The sequence below is a fragment of the Lissotriton helveticus genome, chromosome 5_1 (assembly GCF_964261635.1).
Source record: "Lissotriton helveticus chromosome 5_1, aLisHel1.1, whole genome shotgun sequence".
NCBI lineage: Eukaryota > Metazoa > Chordata > Amphibia > Caudata > Salamandridae > Lissotriton > Lissotriton helveticus.
In genome coordinates, this window is record NC_136065.1 from 1135868856 (window position 1) to 1135885828 (window position 16973).

Below are 16973 nucleotides of genomic sequence, written 5' to 3' on the forward strand. Positions count from 1 at the left end.
TATGTATTAACAGCTGGTACATAGCATGTTTATTTCCTTCCTTGGGGATGGCACACTCTCCAGACATCGTGTAGTCCTAGAACCATAATCAAATCCAACAACGCAGCTGTCATAGCAGGCTTAGTGGCCAGTCTAGCGGGTAGCGGTCCAAGGCTCTATCGAGCACACTATTCAGATCTCCCGCCAGTTTTAACACGGGCCATGCGTATTCCTCGATTGCCCCCAGGAGTCCACTAAAAAAGGAGGGATCGTCGTTTGTCTGGACATACACGTTCACCATACAAATTTCTCTGCCATTTAGTGTGCCAGCCACAATTACGTAATGTCACTCCGGGTCTATCTTAACCTCTCTTGCTACAAATGGAACCCTCGGCTCCCCCCAGATCAACACCCCTTCAGCGTAACTAGGAAAAGTGGTCGTATAAATTTGCCCCTGCCACCGATGACGGATGACGGGCAGACATTCCCTCCCCTCCATGTGTGCAGGAAGGCTATTGATACACAGTATCTACATAGGTAAAAGTGTATTCTCTGCCTCCTGACATATCTGCCCAGACCCCGGACATTCCAGGTAACGTATTTCCAATCAGATACAATCAATTCTGTTGTAAATTATGGGCAATGCTAGGCCTACCCTTCCCTCCCCCGCTCGTTCTCCACCTGCACTTCATATATTGTGGGTCCACATTCCGAAGTCAATCTGAGCCACAATATTCCACTGTAACAAACCCACAAACATTCCCCCCTCCCTTAGGCAGTGTCTCCCAACTGGAGAGCCATCCCAACTCAGCCGTCACGCAGGATGCACCGCCGTAATCCCAATGAAGAGGCAACGGCCTCAATGTCATTACGCTACTAGCAGAGGGCCAGGGTTCCAGCGAGCAGGCGAGGCCGAAGCACTCAACCCGCCCGACGGATAATGACCCACGTGGAGCATCCTGCCTGTATGCTACCACATTACCTACATTGGCATAAATACCTGTAAACAAAGAAGCTGTCTCTGCCATTCCTACTCACTGTCCACTTGCGACCATAATATACATACTCATAGTGATTTCAGGAACAGTATGTTGGTAGTCCCGCCAAAACGCCACCATAGAGGTGTCGTCGTACGCATGCACTGAAGTCCGCATCCCCCCCCCCCCGACCAGTATGCCAGCATGTACTCACTTGTGGCCTGTAGCACCCCCTGCTCTGCCCTTGTTCTCTCTCCGCTGCTGTGGAGGTTCATCTGTGTCCGGTATACAGTCTTAATCCGCCAGGGTGCCATCCGGGCAGACCAGGATTCTGCCGGAGCGGCGATCATTGTGATTAGTTATTGATTCCGCAGATTGTCTTCTTGCTCGAGGGTCCCCTATGGGCCCCCTCAGACTAGGTACTGTTCTCTCTAGGGTGCTCCTCTCTGATGCGGTCCCAAGTGTGTCAAACCAATCATTGGCCTCTGCCGGGTCGTAAAAAAGTAAGCCTTTCTATTGTGCTGGATTCGAAGTTTCGTCGGGAACACAAGACACTATCACTGTCTTGTAGTCTTTTCTTAGTTGCCCAAAAGTCCTTCCGCTGTTCCCGTACCTTACGAGTGTAGTCTGGAAATATCCTAATCACTTGTGCGTTGATCTTTGGGGTGCTGTACGCTCTGACATGCTCAAGTATTACATCACAATCCCTAAAATGAAACAACCGGGCTATTATTGCCCGTGGTGGTGCTCCCGGCCTGGGTGGAGGCACCAGAGTGCTGTGCGCCTGCTCCCCTGTAAAAAAAATGGATATCCTTTTGGGGCATAATTTATTCAGGTTCCAGTCCTCCAGAAAAAGTTCCATCGATTGACCCTCCCACTTTTCTGGGGCGTCCACTATGCAGAGATTATTTCTTCTGGAACGCCCCTCTGCATCTTCGACCTGTTTATCCATCTGTGTGGTCTTGGACTTAAGCTCCGTAACAGTCTTCTTCAGGGAGGTTAGTTCTGACTGTACCATTTGCATTTCTCCCTCTGTGGCAGTCGCCCCAACTGAGATCTTCCGGACATCTGCGCGGAGCAATCCCATCTCCAAAGTGAAAGTATCAATCTTTGCTATGGAGTGGTCCCCTGATCCCTTAGTCTCAGCTAATAATTCAGCAAGCGTATGGGCCTCCTGTCGCCCATCAGGGGCCTGCGGGTCTGTACCTCCTGTTGCCCCCTCTGTCTGTAGTGGCATGGCATAATCATCAATTTTGTTTGTATGCACATTCTTGTCCCCTTTGTCTTTAGCCATGGGTCACTGATCTTCACACACGCCACGTGAGTAAGCCCAGCTAGTCCGCGGTTCGGAAACGTGCCAAACACTCACTTCTGTTGTGCTAGACTGGGGTCCCCTCCTCTACGGCCCGCCTCCAGGTGTCCAGGTCCCCACCTGCCCTGCACTCGCTATTGATGAATGCCGCTGCCAACTGCACACCCTTCCAGTGGCTGTGGAATATCCAGTGCACCACCCTCCCAAGTCTGTTCGGGCCTCACGATTGCACTACTACTACTTCGCATTTAATCCAACCCAGGCTCCTTCAGGCTGCTCGCCAGCCGAGGCACATCATTCCATTGCAGCTGCCTTGGATCCTTCCTTTTACAGATTGCTCTCCACCCATGCGAAGGCCTCACTCATCGACCGCACATGAAACTTATTATAGGCACTCTCGTTCACCTGCCACCGGGGTCGCTCCTCCTTTGGTATTATGCAGCACTGGAGGCGCGCCCTCTCTCAGCCTGTTCCCAGTTCCAGATGAGATGTGCCCACCTTCTATCACAGTCCCTGTCGTTTGGCATGAATTTCGGATGAGTGTACACAGGATAATGTAGGATTAATTCTGGTTTGGCAGGAGCTGGGGCTCCGCGTCAAGCATGACATATTGCTTGGCCACCATGGCCGAATTATTGATATTTCTGGGCTTCACCATTTACGAGACACAGTTCTACCTGTGACCCGCACAAAGAATTCCATTCATTGGGGCCATTCTGGGCCCTTCCTCTTCTGCAGCTAGTCCAGGAAATCCAGTGTATGGTCTGTTTTTTTGGCATTAGTCATGTATCTCGGTGAGGATGGCTCTTAGGCTTCTTGATTTAATGCACTCTCCTCATGCACAATATCAGTTGGCCAATGTGAGCCCTCTAATGAAACCTCAAGTCCCAGTGGACTCAGCATCCGATGTGCCTTTCTGACTCCAGCAAGGTATCCAGGAATACTGTTCAGGATCTGCAGTGGTGCTGTTATAAGCATGCGTTCTCCTTTCCCCAGAATTTCACTGTTGTGATGGACTCATCGCTTCGGGCTGGGAGAGGTAGTCGTCATCTTGGAGAGGTGTACATCAAAGGCCTCTGGTCTCCAGTGGATAGCCGGCTCCATATCGATCTTCTAGGCCAGGTGTTTCGGGTGATGCGCCTGGCCCTGAAACTTTCCTGACATGAATAATGGTAATCTGGTGGGGGTCTTCACAGTTAACGCTTCCACCTTCTGGTACTGCAGGGTGGAGTCCTGGCCCTGTGCCAGGATGCTTTTGTGACTGGAACAATAGGACAGCTTCCTGTTTGACAACCACATGGCAGGGTCCCTGAACGTCAGAGCAACAAACTGAGCAGGAGTCATTTGGTAGATCGCAGTGGATTCTCTATCCCTAGACGGTACAGGGCGTCTTTGCTGATGGGGTGAGCCTTGCCAAGATCTATTCGCCACCATCAAGGGCACAGTCTCAGCTATTTTGCTCTTTGGAGTTTCCTCCAAGGTACTGGTTAGGAGACGCATGTCGGCTGGAATGGAGCAAGGACTCCTATATGCCTTCCCACCAGTACTTCGGGTTCTAGAGAAGATCAAGAAAGCTCAAGTCCTCTTGATTGCCTTGGACTGGGCCACGAGCGAGTGGTACCCAGATTTTCTGAGCCTCCGTATTTTCCATCCAGTCAGTCTTCCGTTTTAGTAGAACCTCCTGTCTCAGCAGCAAGGCACATGTCCTGCTTTCCTGTATCTAAAACTCCACAACTTACACCTCTATGCAGGGAATGTGAATGGTGACCGCTAAATGAAGACCAAGATGGTCTGCAAGATGCCCTTTCACAAAGTCATCTACTATGGGTGCTGGTAAATCTTCATTGTCTGGTGTGGTGCCAGAGACATTGACTCCTTGCAAGAACAATTTTTCAATGTTCATTTTTTTCTCTCCTTATCCCAGCAAGGCCTTGCTGTGGTGACAGTGAAAGGTTACATATCGTGCCTTTCCGTGTTTCCCAGACTAACTGTCCTTGATTGCGATATGTTTCATTAACGTTTTGACAAGTTTCTTCCTAAACCATTTAAGATGCCCCAGTGAGACCTTAACCTCATCTTGGCATTCCGTATGTGTACACCCTTCAGTCCTATTCACAGCTGCTTTTTGATGCTGAAATCATTCTTCCTTATCGCCTACTTGTCATCATGCCTTGAGTAAACTGCAGGCATTGTCAGTGCAAATATCCTTCACTACCTTCTTTCCGGACAAGTTTGTGATGAGGACCCAGGTGGCTTTACTCCCTAAGGCCATGACGCCCTTTAATGGTGGTCAATGGATTGCCCTGCCTGTATGCGCTCTGCCTCATTTCTATTAATAGGAAGAGAGGATCAGTCACCTTGATCCAAAGAGAAAGTTAAGCTGTACATCAACCAGCTGAATGATTACAGGATTAACAATGAGCTCTGTGTTAGCTTCTCTGATGCGTAGACTGGCAGGGCAGTGCAAAAGAGTGAACCTAACAAGTGGCTAGTCTTCTGTGTTAAGATGTGCAGGGCACTTGCCAAAAAGCAGTCCCCCGTGGGCCAGAGAGGCTATTCCTCCAGGGCCAATGTTTCCAAGACACCATTGACACAAGAGATTTCTATTCTTGACATCTGCCATGCTGCGTCAGTCATTGATGCATATGTTCATGAAGCACTACTGCCTTGACAGCCAGATCCGATGGAAAGGTATCTTCGCTCACTTAGTCCTGCAGGGCTTTTTGTCGCAGTCCACCTTTCGGAGGTCCCATTTTGGTATTTACTCAAAAACAAGATAAGGCAACAGTGGTGTGACTGTCACACAGCCCCATTCTTAAGGCCAAGTAATCATTATAGTTTTGGTGCTCACACACTATTATAATATTTTCAGGGATGAGTCTCAGCAGGATCTCAGACATAACCGTTGACCCTAGCCTGAGCTATTTTGATAGTTGATAGTGGAGCACTCTTTGTACAAATGAACAAATCAATTTCCAAAACGGACACCCTATTTTATGTAAGCATAGCAAGTATGCAAAACAATTTTAAGTCTTTATACGTTCCTTCAACAACAAAGTCCAGACTTCATGTGCTCTGGTAGGTGTTTTTTTAACTTCTTCTTGAAACAGTCACACAGTCAATGCAGTTGTTCCATTAATGATAAATAGCAGATAATGTAGCTCAGTAATGACGAGTAGCAAATTATTCACCCGACGTGTGTTTTTGTCCAATACTTTGGACTGCTTCAAGGTTATGTCTGAGAGGGTATTAGCTTCCCAGAAGTATATTAGTAAGTTCAAAAAAGAGACAAGATTCTTCCAAACAGTATGCCCAATTTCAGTTGGAACAGATAGACCTGCTATCGCGATGAAGCTACAGAACTGGAAAAGCTAAGGCCGTTAAGCACCATGAAAGATCATCATTATGTATGGTCCCACAGACTAATTGTCCAATTCTGGTTTGCTCTCACGGAATCAAATTATGGCAAGGATCTGTTCCACAATCATCCTAAAGTGTTATTAGCTTATTTCTAAAAAATAAAAGCTGAATTTGGTCTGTATAGCTTTCTAACAGGTTGCTACAATTAGAATTTCTGATATCAAATTAGCTTTTAAATAGAAAAGGGCCTATTTTGTGGGATTCCATGTTTGAGCAGGACTTCTCAGAGCATTTGATTGTAATAAGGTTTCCCTTGTAGTGAACTAGGATCACGTGATAATTTTTTCTTAGTGTGGTTGGAAGGAAACACCTGTTCCTACTGCTTGCTGTGGAATATGTGATTAGTTAAAACCTTTCCTTTGGCCCTTGCCTTTTGCACCGCAGCTGGTGCAGGGAATGAGGAGTTGCTGAAATATGTTCTGGATCGAACCTAAGCACTGAGAATGGCTTAAGATGAGGAATATGAGGGAAAATGCATAGCCATTAGAAAGAATATTACTAAGGTAAGCAATTTCTTAATCACACCAAATGGTTAGGAAATCCAGAAATATTTGGGTGTTCGTGTAAGTTAGCAGACTTCTATTTAGAGCAAGGTAAATATTGCCGTGCATTTCCATCACGTAAATACCCAAAAGCCCCTTCTGGGTAAACGACCTATCCAGCTAGAAGCAAAACAGCTATTACGGCTATCTTAGGACAGGGTCTCATAATGATTGTATTAGAGATCAGTTCAGACATTACTGTTCCGATTCTGACTCTAGAACAAATTCATCTGTTGATCCTGCCTTTTTTTCAAACACCTAACTGATAGCCTTGTGCCATATTCTCTTTTTTCACGTATTTTTTTCTACTCTTGTGACTTCTACTGCCACCCTGATTTGTAAAGGAGCATGCTATTCCTTGATTGAAAACAAAACGTTATTTACTTGTTATATTTCTCTGCTCATCATGGTTCTTGTTAAATTCATTAGTCACCTGCCGGTGAAGTCAATAGATGTAGTGTGTTAGATGGTGATCTAACCCACTTGTCAAATGAACCGAGACATAACTTTCTTCTGGCGCAAGCTGCATAGTTCTTCCTCAGTGATAGTCATGTAAATTCCATTTTTGCCTTTATCATTTTTTAAAGTGAATATTAAATGCGTTATCAGCACAGTTCTTCTTTCCAAAACAGTTTTCATTAGGAGCGTACGTTAAAATAGAATCAGAATGTTTCCTTTAGATGGGTATTTTGAAAGTCGATTGGTTACTTGATGAAAAAAATCTTTTTTCAATCTTGGTCGTATGTCGATATGTGCAGTGTTTTTGAATTTTACAAACATACTGACAACTTGTATTACAATAGGCACGTTTGTTTTAACATTAATTTGCCATTCATGAATAATTTGCCATTTTATGAATAATTAGCTTTTTGTTAAAATAAAACCTTACATTTCTGCTTTTTCTCATAGGCTATTCTATCATATTGTAGAATCTGATGATGTCAGCACCAAGATTTTAATGGAGTTTAATAAAATGAATCTACCAGGGGAAGTGACATTTCTACCTCTGAACAAGCTGGATGTTCGAGACACTGCCTATCCAGAGACCAATGTGAGTTGGGCCGATAGTTTCACAATTCATTACGGGACATAAAGACCAGACAGCCTACTCTATAAATGTTCTGTCAATGTTATTATGAAACACACTGACTTAAATGATTTAGAAAGCAAAAGCTAATTAAAAGCTTGCATATTGAAGTAGGCTTTTTGGGGAAACTAGTCTATCCTCAAGATGTTTTAATTGATTTTTCAGAAGTTAGGACAGTTTGAGTATTTCTCAACTTTCAAGAAGTGTAGAAGTCAATATCCGGTGTATACTTTGGGCCTATTTTCGCTTTCTTCAAATTATTATTGTTATCACTGAATTTCCACAAAATCTTAATCCATATAACCACCTAATACACAATTATCTCTTTCTCATTATCTTCCCTTTGTATTACTTAAGAGATTTACACAGTATTACAAAACTATATTTGCATACCCAAGGCATCTGCTTTTGACTTGCCTCAGCGAAGTACTCCTTCGAAAAAGGCGAATGGGGGATATCTGCTGTGTATGCTATTATTTAGACTGTTTTAAGATGATCTTATTCTACATTTCATCTAAAATGCCATAGTGTGTGATCTATGAAACTGCCATCAGAACCGTCCTTTTGACAACAGCTTTGCTTATATTTCTGTTCTTGATTAGGATTTAAGTTTTTAAAATGTTAACTTTTAGGTGTTTGTACTTCTAATAGACAGGCATGTTTAACTTTTGAGGTGTGTGGCTAGCAGCCTAGAAATTCTCCATCTATCTTCAGCGCTCCTGGCAACACAGTCCATAAAGTACCATTTCACATCAAACATGACAGGACAACGTCTTCCCAGGAGTTGAGAGCTGATTTCTACTCATCACCGCTCCCAGCCCCTCACCCCAACGGCCATATTGCATACGTCTACCGCCCCAATACTACCACCTGCCCCTTCCCCCCAATACTTCCACCGCCCCAAAGGCACTAGTGAATGAGCTAGAGCTGTTAAAGTTGTCCAATTGATACACAAACTCAGCTGAACATGTGGCTCCAATGAGGGTAGAAAAATGTAGCTGAAAGGATAAGAAAGGGTGATGCATTGAGTTTTAGACCTGGTATACTGCTTGAATGTAGTATGGGGACCAGAAAGCCGATGCCACAATCACTGTAGAGGTACCCTTCACACAGAATGAATCCTTATCAATCTCACTCTGGGTGTCTTCAATGAGATGTGGAGGCTGATAGGAGGCAAAAGATTCATTTGTACCCAGAGTGGCAAGAAGCAGTTTATTAATCTAGCATTGGTCATTGGCTCTTCCTGAGTAGGGTATACAGGTAGCATCTGAAATGTTAGTGTAGAAAACTGCCAGAGTTTCGATCTGCTGATTTCTTGGGTGAGGTAGGCAACCACTATAGGCAGCACAAATAACACATTTAAAAAAAGAATGGCGCAACTAAAAAGCATGTGACGGCTCCGCATGCACTTCTAAAAAACAGCCACGAAAGTGGTCCTTTGTAGGGCTAATGTGATGGCTTTGGCTTTAGAAGGTAAGGAACAAAGAAAAGAAGAAATGAAAAAGGCTTAGAGGAGAAAGGTACACAAGAATTTAAGTAGCACAAATGGGCGTAGGGCATTGTACATGTGGCTGAGAACGCAAAAGGATATGTACTTTGAATCTTGCTCTCTTCAGAGGCCAACCAGCCTGCCAGCCAGACCACCATTTTTATGAGGAGCATGCATGCCTGGGTTGGCCATTGGCGCTGTCAGAGTTCTTCTCCCAGTCAGGGCAGCATGAGGCACTGCTGCTCAGCCACCAACCTGTAACCAGTGCACTTGCTGCACAAATAGCACAGCCATGCTCCCTAAGGCCAGCCAGTGTATCTGCCATCCTTATGAGGGGCACTACGGATATGTGACCCTCTGTTTCTGCTGAGATTCTCCCGCCTTTGTGGGTGAGAGCTTGACTAAAATCAGCAGATAAATGTAGCTGAAGGCAGAACCACACATTACTTTGAATATTATTGGTTAAGGATCATTTGCTTGCAAAAGAAAACGTATGAATGACAACACCTGGAAGTTTAAGTAATGGTTAGCAGGCAGTGGTAAAAGCTCTTGCTGCCAAAGTACTGTGCCATAAGATGGCTGCCTTTGCCTCTTACACGAGGCAACACCTTCTGCAGTACTTTAACTCTGTCTACAGCAGCAGGCTGGCTGGTTCATGGCGTGTGTGCCTACATGTTGAAGCTGACCGTGAGCATCCCCTAGCAGCAAACAGGCATATGAAATAACTCACCCAACATTATCTGGACTTTCTACTGTTTCTCTGTGTGTACTGTATGTTTTGTACCCTAGAAATAAGTCACAGTCGCTATCCTTCACAAACACCACTGTGCCTTTAGGCCTGCGTAGCTAAGTCATAATAGTCTCTTGTACGGACTGTTATTGCATTCTTGTTATTCTCTATATAATGTTCTGCTATACCCAATACGTGTGGGTAGATAATCCCCACTGGTCATGCCAAGTAAATCAGTTCTAACACAGTGGGAGCTGGTAACATCTGCATACTGTGATGCCTGCCAGTCACCTTGATTATAGCCAAGCATACTAGCTCCGCATGAAAATTCCTTTCACTCAGGGGTGTGGAATTTAATAAAATATCTACTTGTCCATGGGGCAGGTTGCTTCATAAATCTACTTGTCCTGTAACAAAATCCACTTGTCCATTTGATGCCATGTAATGCGGCAACAAATTATGGCAGCAATCTCATCATATAAGAGCTCTGATATAACCTATCTGATTATCCCAGGGCTCAAACAATAGTAATGTTTGAGTACTAGCAATCCCCTATGTTGCCACATTACCGCAGATCTACATACTGGGGCTGAAGGTATTGGTAAGCAATAGTTCCAGGGGTGAAATGCCCTTTTGAGTCTGTGGAAACCTACTAACTTGCCTGTTTTAAGGGTTTTCAACAACTCTTCTCTAATCTTTTCCCATACTGAGAAATGTTGGAAATTTACTCTTGACAACTTGCAAAAACTCAGATTTTCGCATAAGCAAATCTACACATGCATATTTGCTCCTGCTAAAATGCAGTTCACAAATATTTTTTAGGGGTACTATTTATTGCCCTATTTCTGTTAATTCTTGTGAATTCACGAAAGCTGTTTAGTTGCACTAAATGCAAGGACACATACCATGGGTGCACTTTTGAGACTTTCTTTCAAAATTGGGCCTTTTAATTTGGTCTTGCGTTTACCATGACCTATTGTGTTTATAAAAATTCTCTCTCTCGCTCTCTGTATCGGCTGGCTTCACTGTGAGTGACCGCATTCTGCTCTTTCACAAGGAGCATATAGGCACACACAGTAGTTTTGTTCAGTGCCAGTAGCTACTGTGGCAGTGTGTGTTTTTTTAGACCAAAAAGAATTTTTGCTTTTGCCAATATTTGTTCTAACGGTGAGGGCCTGGCAGCTCCCACACCAATAAGGTTTTACAAAAACCATGCCAAAACAAGTCACACATTGACAAAACTAAAAAGAAAAAGCTGACCACCAATTTCAGACCTACTGCATTTGCCAATGCTTGTTTATTTTTGTTTCCCAAATCTTATTGAAACTGTTACACTGATTTTACATTATGAATATTTTTGGAAAATACTTGCATGCATCAACACATTTTACTAAATGATGCTGCAAAGAAATGGTACCTGAAATTTTACAGTAGTTTAGCTAAAAAAAAAATTCTGCTTTAATTTTTTTATGAACATTTTATTTTGAAAGCAAATCATCAATTTTGCTTTCAAGCTGCTGTAAATATTTGCATCTAATAAGAGAGCATTCTGGGATCATTATACATAGCCTCATATTGTTAAACTTTGAAAACGTGTGTACACATTTTTATACTGGAACCACTGTCAGTAGTGCAGTCAGAGCTTACAACAAATACTTGGAGCGCTCACCCTGATAATAAAGGCGTTTAAATAATGAATCATAAATACAGTTTAGAACAGCATTAACATATGGACACAAATATTACCTTAACTGCAGACAGAGCCCTTCCCTGATCCATAATTTGGTACTGCGAACTGGCAGCAGGGATGTGGAATTCCTATAGCCCGACGCCCCGGGCATATTGTTTGGAGTCAAGGACAACAAGTTGTCATGTGTATTTTGTCCACGAGGCAAGTAGGCCCAACCCCTTGCAGCACAAACCCTTTGGCTGCCAGTTTGCAGTACCACATTATGGATCAGGGAAGGCCACTGTTTGCAGTTAAGGTAATATTTTTGCCATCTGTTAATGCTGTTCGAACTTGTATTTATGGTTCATTAATTGAAAGCCTTTATTATTAGGGTGAGCGCTCTAAGTAAATGTTGTAAGCTCCGACTGTACTATTGACAGTGGTTCCAGTATAAAAATGTGGACACATTTTTTCAAACTTTAGCAATATGAGGCTATGTATAATGCTCCCAGAATGCTCTCTGATTTGATGCAGATATTTGCAGATGCTTGAAAGCAAGATTGATAATTCTTTGCTTTCAATATGAAATGAAAGCAGGAAAAAAAAATTTTTGCTAAACTACTGTAAAATTACAGGTACCATATCTCTGCAGCATCATTTACTAACGTGTTGATGCATACTAGTATTTCCCAAAAATATTCATAATGGAAAATCGGTGTAACTAGTTTCAATAAGTTTATGGGAAACAAAAATACACAAGCATTGGCAAATGCCAGTAGGTCAGAAATTGATGGTCAGCTTTTTAGCTTTATCAATGTGTGACTTGTTTCGGCATGGTTTTTGTAAAACCTTATTGATGTGGGAGCTGCCGGGTCCTCACCATTATAACAGGCACTTGTCTCAAAAAGCACACACTGCTACAGAAGTTACTGGCACTGAACAAAACTACGTTGCATGCCCATATGCTCCTTGTGAAAGATCAGATTGCTGTCACTCACAGTGAAGCCAGCCGATACAGTAAGAGAGACAGAGTTTTAATAAACACAAAAGATCACTGTCAACGCCACACCAAATTAGGGAATCAATTATTAAAGAAAGTCTCAAAGTTGTACCCATGGTATGTCCTTGCATTAAGTGCAGCTTTACGGCTTTCGTGAATTCCCAAGAATTTACAGAAGTAGGACAAGAAATAGTACTCTTAAAAAATATTTGTGAACTGCATTTTAGCATGAGCAAATGTGCATGTGTAGATTTGCTCATGCGAAAATCTGAATGTTTGCAAGTTCACTTTCCCTCCAAACACTTTATTCCCAACTCTGGAAGAAGGTTTAAGTCTGCCATTGTCAGGAGTACATTTCCACCATTTCTCAGTATGGGAAAAGATTAGAGAAGAGTTGTTGAAAGCCCTCAAAACATGCAAATCAGTAGGTTTGCACAGGCTACAAAAGGGCATTCTAACCCTGGAACTATTGCTTACCACTACCTTCAACCCCAGTATGTAGATATTTGGAAACGTGGCAACATAAGGTGATTGCAGGTATTCAAACACTACTATGGTATGAGCCCTGGAATAATCAGAGAGGCTACATCAGAGCTCTTGTATAATGAGATGCTGCCATAATTTCTCACTGCACTACATGGCACCAAAGGGGCAAGTGGACTTTGTTACAGGACAAGTAGATTTATGAAGCAACATGCCCCATGGACAAGTAGATATTTTATTAAATTCCACACCTCTGTGGCAGCCAAAGGGTTTGTGCTGCAGGGGGTTGGGCCTACTTGTCCCAAGGACAAAATACACATGAAAACTTGTTGCTCTTGACCCCAAACAATATGTCCTGGGTGTCAGGCAATAGGAATTCCTCATCCCTGTCTCTTCTTGCTCTGTTCCTCTGCCTGTATGCAAATTGATTTCATTGGTCTCTGCCTTATTGCCTGTCTTTGCTCTCTTCTCGCTTACATCATATGCTTAACCCTTTACCAGTGCATACATCTTTGAGTCTCCATGGAGATAGCGATTGAGTACTTTTATACGGCCACCACTTTGAAAAAAATGGAGTTTTTGGGGCATTGATCCCATTCAAGCCAGGTCACTTTTTGGTGAAGGGATAGTACAGATAAGGGACACTAAAGGTATGCCTGTACAGTATAATTTCCGCACTGTTGAAATGTGAGACACTACGATGAGCACAACTGTCTGAATGTATTATGAATCAGTCTACTGTCATCTGCCCACTGCTTCCTTATACAATGAATGCTGCCATTACTCGTACTGTATACCTGATTAATGTGCTTGCTGTTTGCCTAAAAATCTTGACATTGCTATCCCCGATTTCACATTTTACTGAACAATCCGTGTTTTGCAGTCATTTATGTATTTTTGCCTTTATATAGTACATTTTAGATTGTTACCATCTCTGGCTGTTTTAGATTGGTATACAGCAACCCCTGCACAGTTTCTACATTCCGGCTCTTTGTTGCTCTATTATGAGTGCAATCTATTCTCATTACTTTGGTAATTTGTATGCTGCTCACTCGTCTCAATGTGTGGCAATATAAGCCCATCTCTTTGTCTCTCCCACCCTTTGCCTATTTACTCTCTTTGATGTTGAATTCTCTCCTTTCCTCAATTTTCCTGTGTGATTTCTGCACTGTAGTCCTCTAATGTTGGTCTTTCAGTGCATGCACTGCTTTGATGTGCTAAGTGTTTACTTTACTACCATCTTTCTGAGTGGCTGTCTGTACAGACCACACACTACTTTCATGAGTTCCGATGTGTCTCTTTTATAATTACTGCAGTCCTGTGAATGGTCTCACTGGATGCACAAAATTGTCTGAGGGATACCAAACACAGAGACTGGCACAGTGGTGACCGAGCCAAAAGATAAAACAGGCATAAAGGTGCAGAGTGTCAGTGAAATATTGGCAGTTGTATCAAAGTAGACCTGGGAACTTGTCCCTTTGGCTGATTGGACTGTACCTGCCATGCAATGCTCCTGTCTGTTGAGGAATTCAAATTTTTCATTAAAACTGAATATTTCAGACCATGAGCAGTATCCCACACCAAAAAGTGCAGAATTCGAAGAAAGCAAAGAATAAGAAAAGCCTTGGAACTAATACTTTCTTCAGTCTCTTATTATTTCATGGATTCCAGGACACTGGGCTCTTCCTTTCATTTTTATTTATTAAATAAAACCGTTCTGGTTGGCACATTTTATGCCTCACTCAACGCATTTTGCCCTTCATTTAATTTTGCCCATCTGGTATAAACCATAATGTAAGCAATTGCCTCTGTTTTGTATGGTAGCCCCCACATTTTTGGACAGATGCTGCTGGTTTTTCAAAACTCTTAGTGTACACTGCGTAATCTGGTGGCTAGCAAATGAGAAGGGGCTATGCTCATGAAGAAGTTGAATCCAGATCCCAGCCAAAACAAGAGCTTCCAAGCTGAAGAAGCTTGCTGGGGCGAGTTGATAGCCCAAGTTCTTCAAGCTGCTGTTACAGTACCAGAGATCAGGACCCAAGGCTCAAAGTTGCAACCGAGTCTGCTTTACCCAGGAGAGTCATCGGAGTGTAGCTTGGTCGCCCAGAAGTAAAGCTCTTACCAAGGGAAGGATTTGGCTGTAAACGCGGTATCGGGCAACTAATAACCTTGTGGCAACTTGACTTCTACCAGGACCGAGAGCACTTCGAGGGACGTTGACCCCTGTGTCCAGGACCTCCTCATCAAGTTCATGGACTGAGGAGCAGCCACAGAAAGACCACTGTCGACCGCATCAAATCCACAGCATGCTTGAGCATCTTCAGCATCCTGTATCCCATGCATCAGGACCACCTACATAGGAACCTAGGGCAAAGGGATAAATGTGCCTTGAACTTCCTGACAACTGCTTCTTCCTCCGAGGTGTTTTTGTGGACCTTGCTGGTCCCCCTGACTGACTCCCTGCCGGAGTTGGTCGCCTAAAGTAACTCAAATTAACCGCATTGATACTTACCCAAGTTTTCTTTAACCCCTTCACGCGGGGGTAATTCCCCCGCTGTGCTGGGGGGAGAGGGGGCGCGCACAGCGCCCCGGTGCTCGTGATAAGCTCAGCTCGTCACACAGCACAGTGGCGCTGTGCTCATGACGAGCTCAGCTCGTCACAACCACACCAGTTTCCTCAGAACGCTCAGCACAGTGGGGGAATTATCCCCGCGTGTGAGCACCGCGGCCGTTATGACGAGCTGAGCTCGTCATTAGCACGCATGAGGTTAAAAAGTTTGTTGAACTTGCCAATGCTTGTTTGCAGTTAAGTGAAACAGTTCATAATCACTATTTCTTGTAATTGCTGCATCTCTGGAACCCACCAGTGGATCGTTTTCGTTGTGGTGTTTAAAAATGCATAAATACAGTCTGGTGTCTGATTTCTTAAGATTTTCTTAGATTTCTTCTTTGTTTCGGTGCTGTTTAAATGCTTAACACGTGTTTCTTTTTGTAAGACTGACTGCTCAGAACCACAGCTATCCAGAGTAGACCTTTTTAGGTTTAAGAACCAAAACCTACTGGTCTTGAAGGTGTTGGTAAGTGTATTACATGGTAAGGTCGCGCAACCACTCCATATAACCACACCATTTAATACACCCCATTTCCTCACACATAAGATTTTATGTCCAGGGCATTCTTTCTGCTCACGCGGCTCCACTTAAGAGGAGGATAGTCTGTTTATACATTTAATGGAGATCCCCTTGACGGAGGACTGGTGTTAAATGTAAATAGCCTTTTCTTAGCTTTTTCTGTTAAGGGATCTTCATTAATATTCATAAACACTGAATACAACAGCAATCTCTCTTCTTTCACCCTATTAGTGGGCCGTAGGGAAGTTAAGTGAAAGATGCACCCTTATCACTAGAAAACCCAGATGTGTACATACATTCAGACGATCGGAGCACTTTGGAGCCACTTTTGTTGCATGAACAAGATAGGTAAAGGGAATTATTGTTTCTAGAGCTCCTTTTGCTCTTCTATCTTACTATTAATTTCGGTAATGGAAGATTAATTATTTGTAATTTTTAAGGTTTCTAAACTACAGAAAATGTGATGGTGTGTTAAGTGCACAAAAAACAGCCAACATATAAACTGGGTTGATTGCTGGCTGTTAAGAATGCAGAATAAAGGCTTGATTGAGTGTTCTAATATTTTGTTTAACCTGACAACGACCAGTACACTGTCTCCCTCATTCAGGAAAAGGAGAAAGAACGTTGTCCTAGAGGATGAAATTAAGGTGAAAAGTATGTTCATAGCATGTGTGGCTATAGGTACACATGCTGTGCATACTCCTGCCACCTGGTGTTGGGCTTGGATGTTGCAATTTGGTTTTCTTTGAAGAAGTGCTTCAAACAACGAGGTCTCAGTCACTCCTCCTCTGGACGTATATGCAGATGGTCACCAACTCCATTGGTAGATTGGTTTTCTCTGCCATCAGATTGTGCCATGTTAGGACATTGTTGAGTGTGCTCCCGTTCACAAGTTTGTTGCTTCCCATTGCTGCCTACAGTACGCTGTGTTCCATCCAATTACAAGAAGACTCTTCAACATGCTTTTTTCAGCATGTGGCACGGGTTCCATTTTTCAATGCCATTAACTAGAAGGGGTTGGGTCTCTCGTCCCTCGAGGCCATTCAGGCCACCGCGTGCTCCAGATTACCTTTGGAGAATGAAGATGCTCTTGAGGTGATGGGTCAGATTCCCTTCAAGAGATGTCCCCAATGGTACCCTAAATATTCCTTTAC

At 43.4% G+C, this 16973-nt stretch overlaps 1 protein-coding gene across 1 annotated transcript in view; it reads left to right on the forward strand.

Moving 5' to 3' along the window:
* SMC3 (structural maintenance of chromosomes 3) overlaps positions 1-16973 on the forward strand; it is an 845399-nt gene that overhangs the window by 452899 nt on the left and 375527 nt on the right. Inside the window, exon 17 of the mRNA XM_078643761.1 lies at positions 7140-7281. Within this exon, the coding sequence (XP_078499887.1) occupies positions 7140-7281 (142 nt within the window). The remainder of the gene's footprint in view (positions 1-7139; positions 7282-16973) is intronic.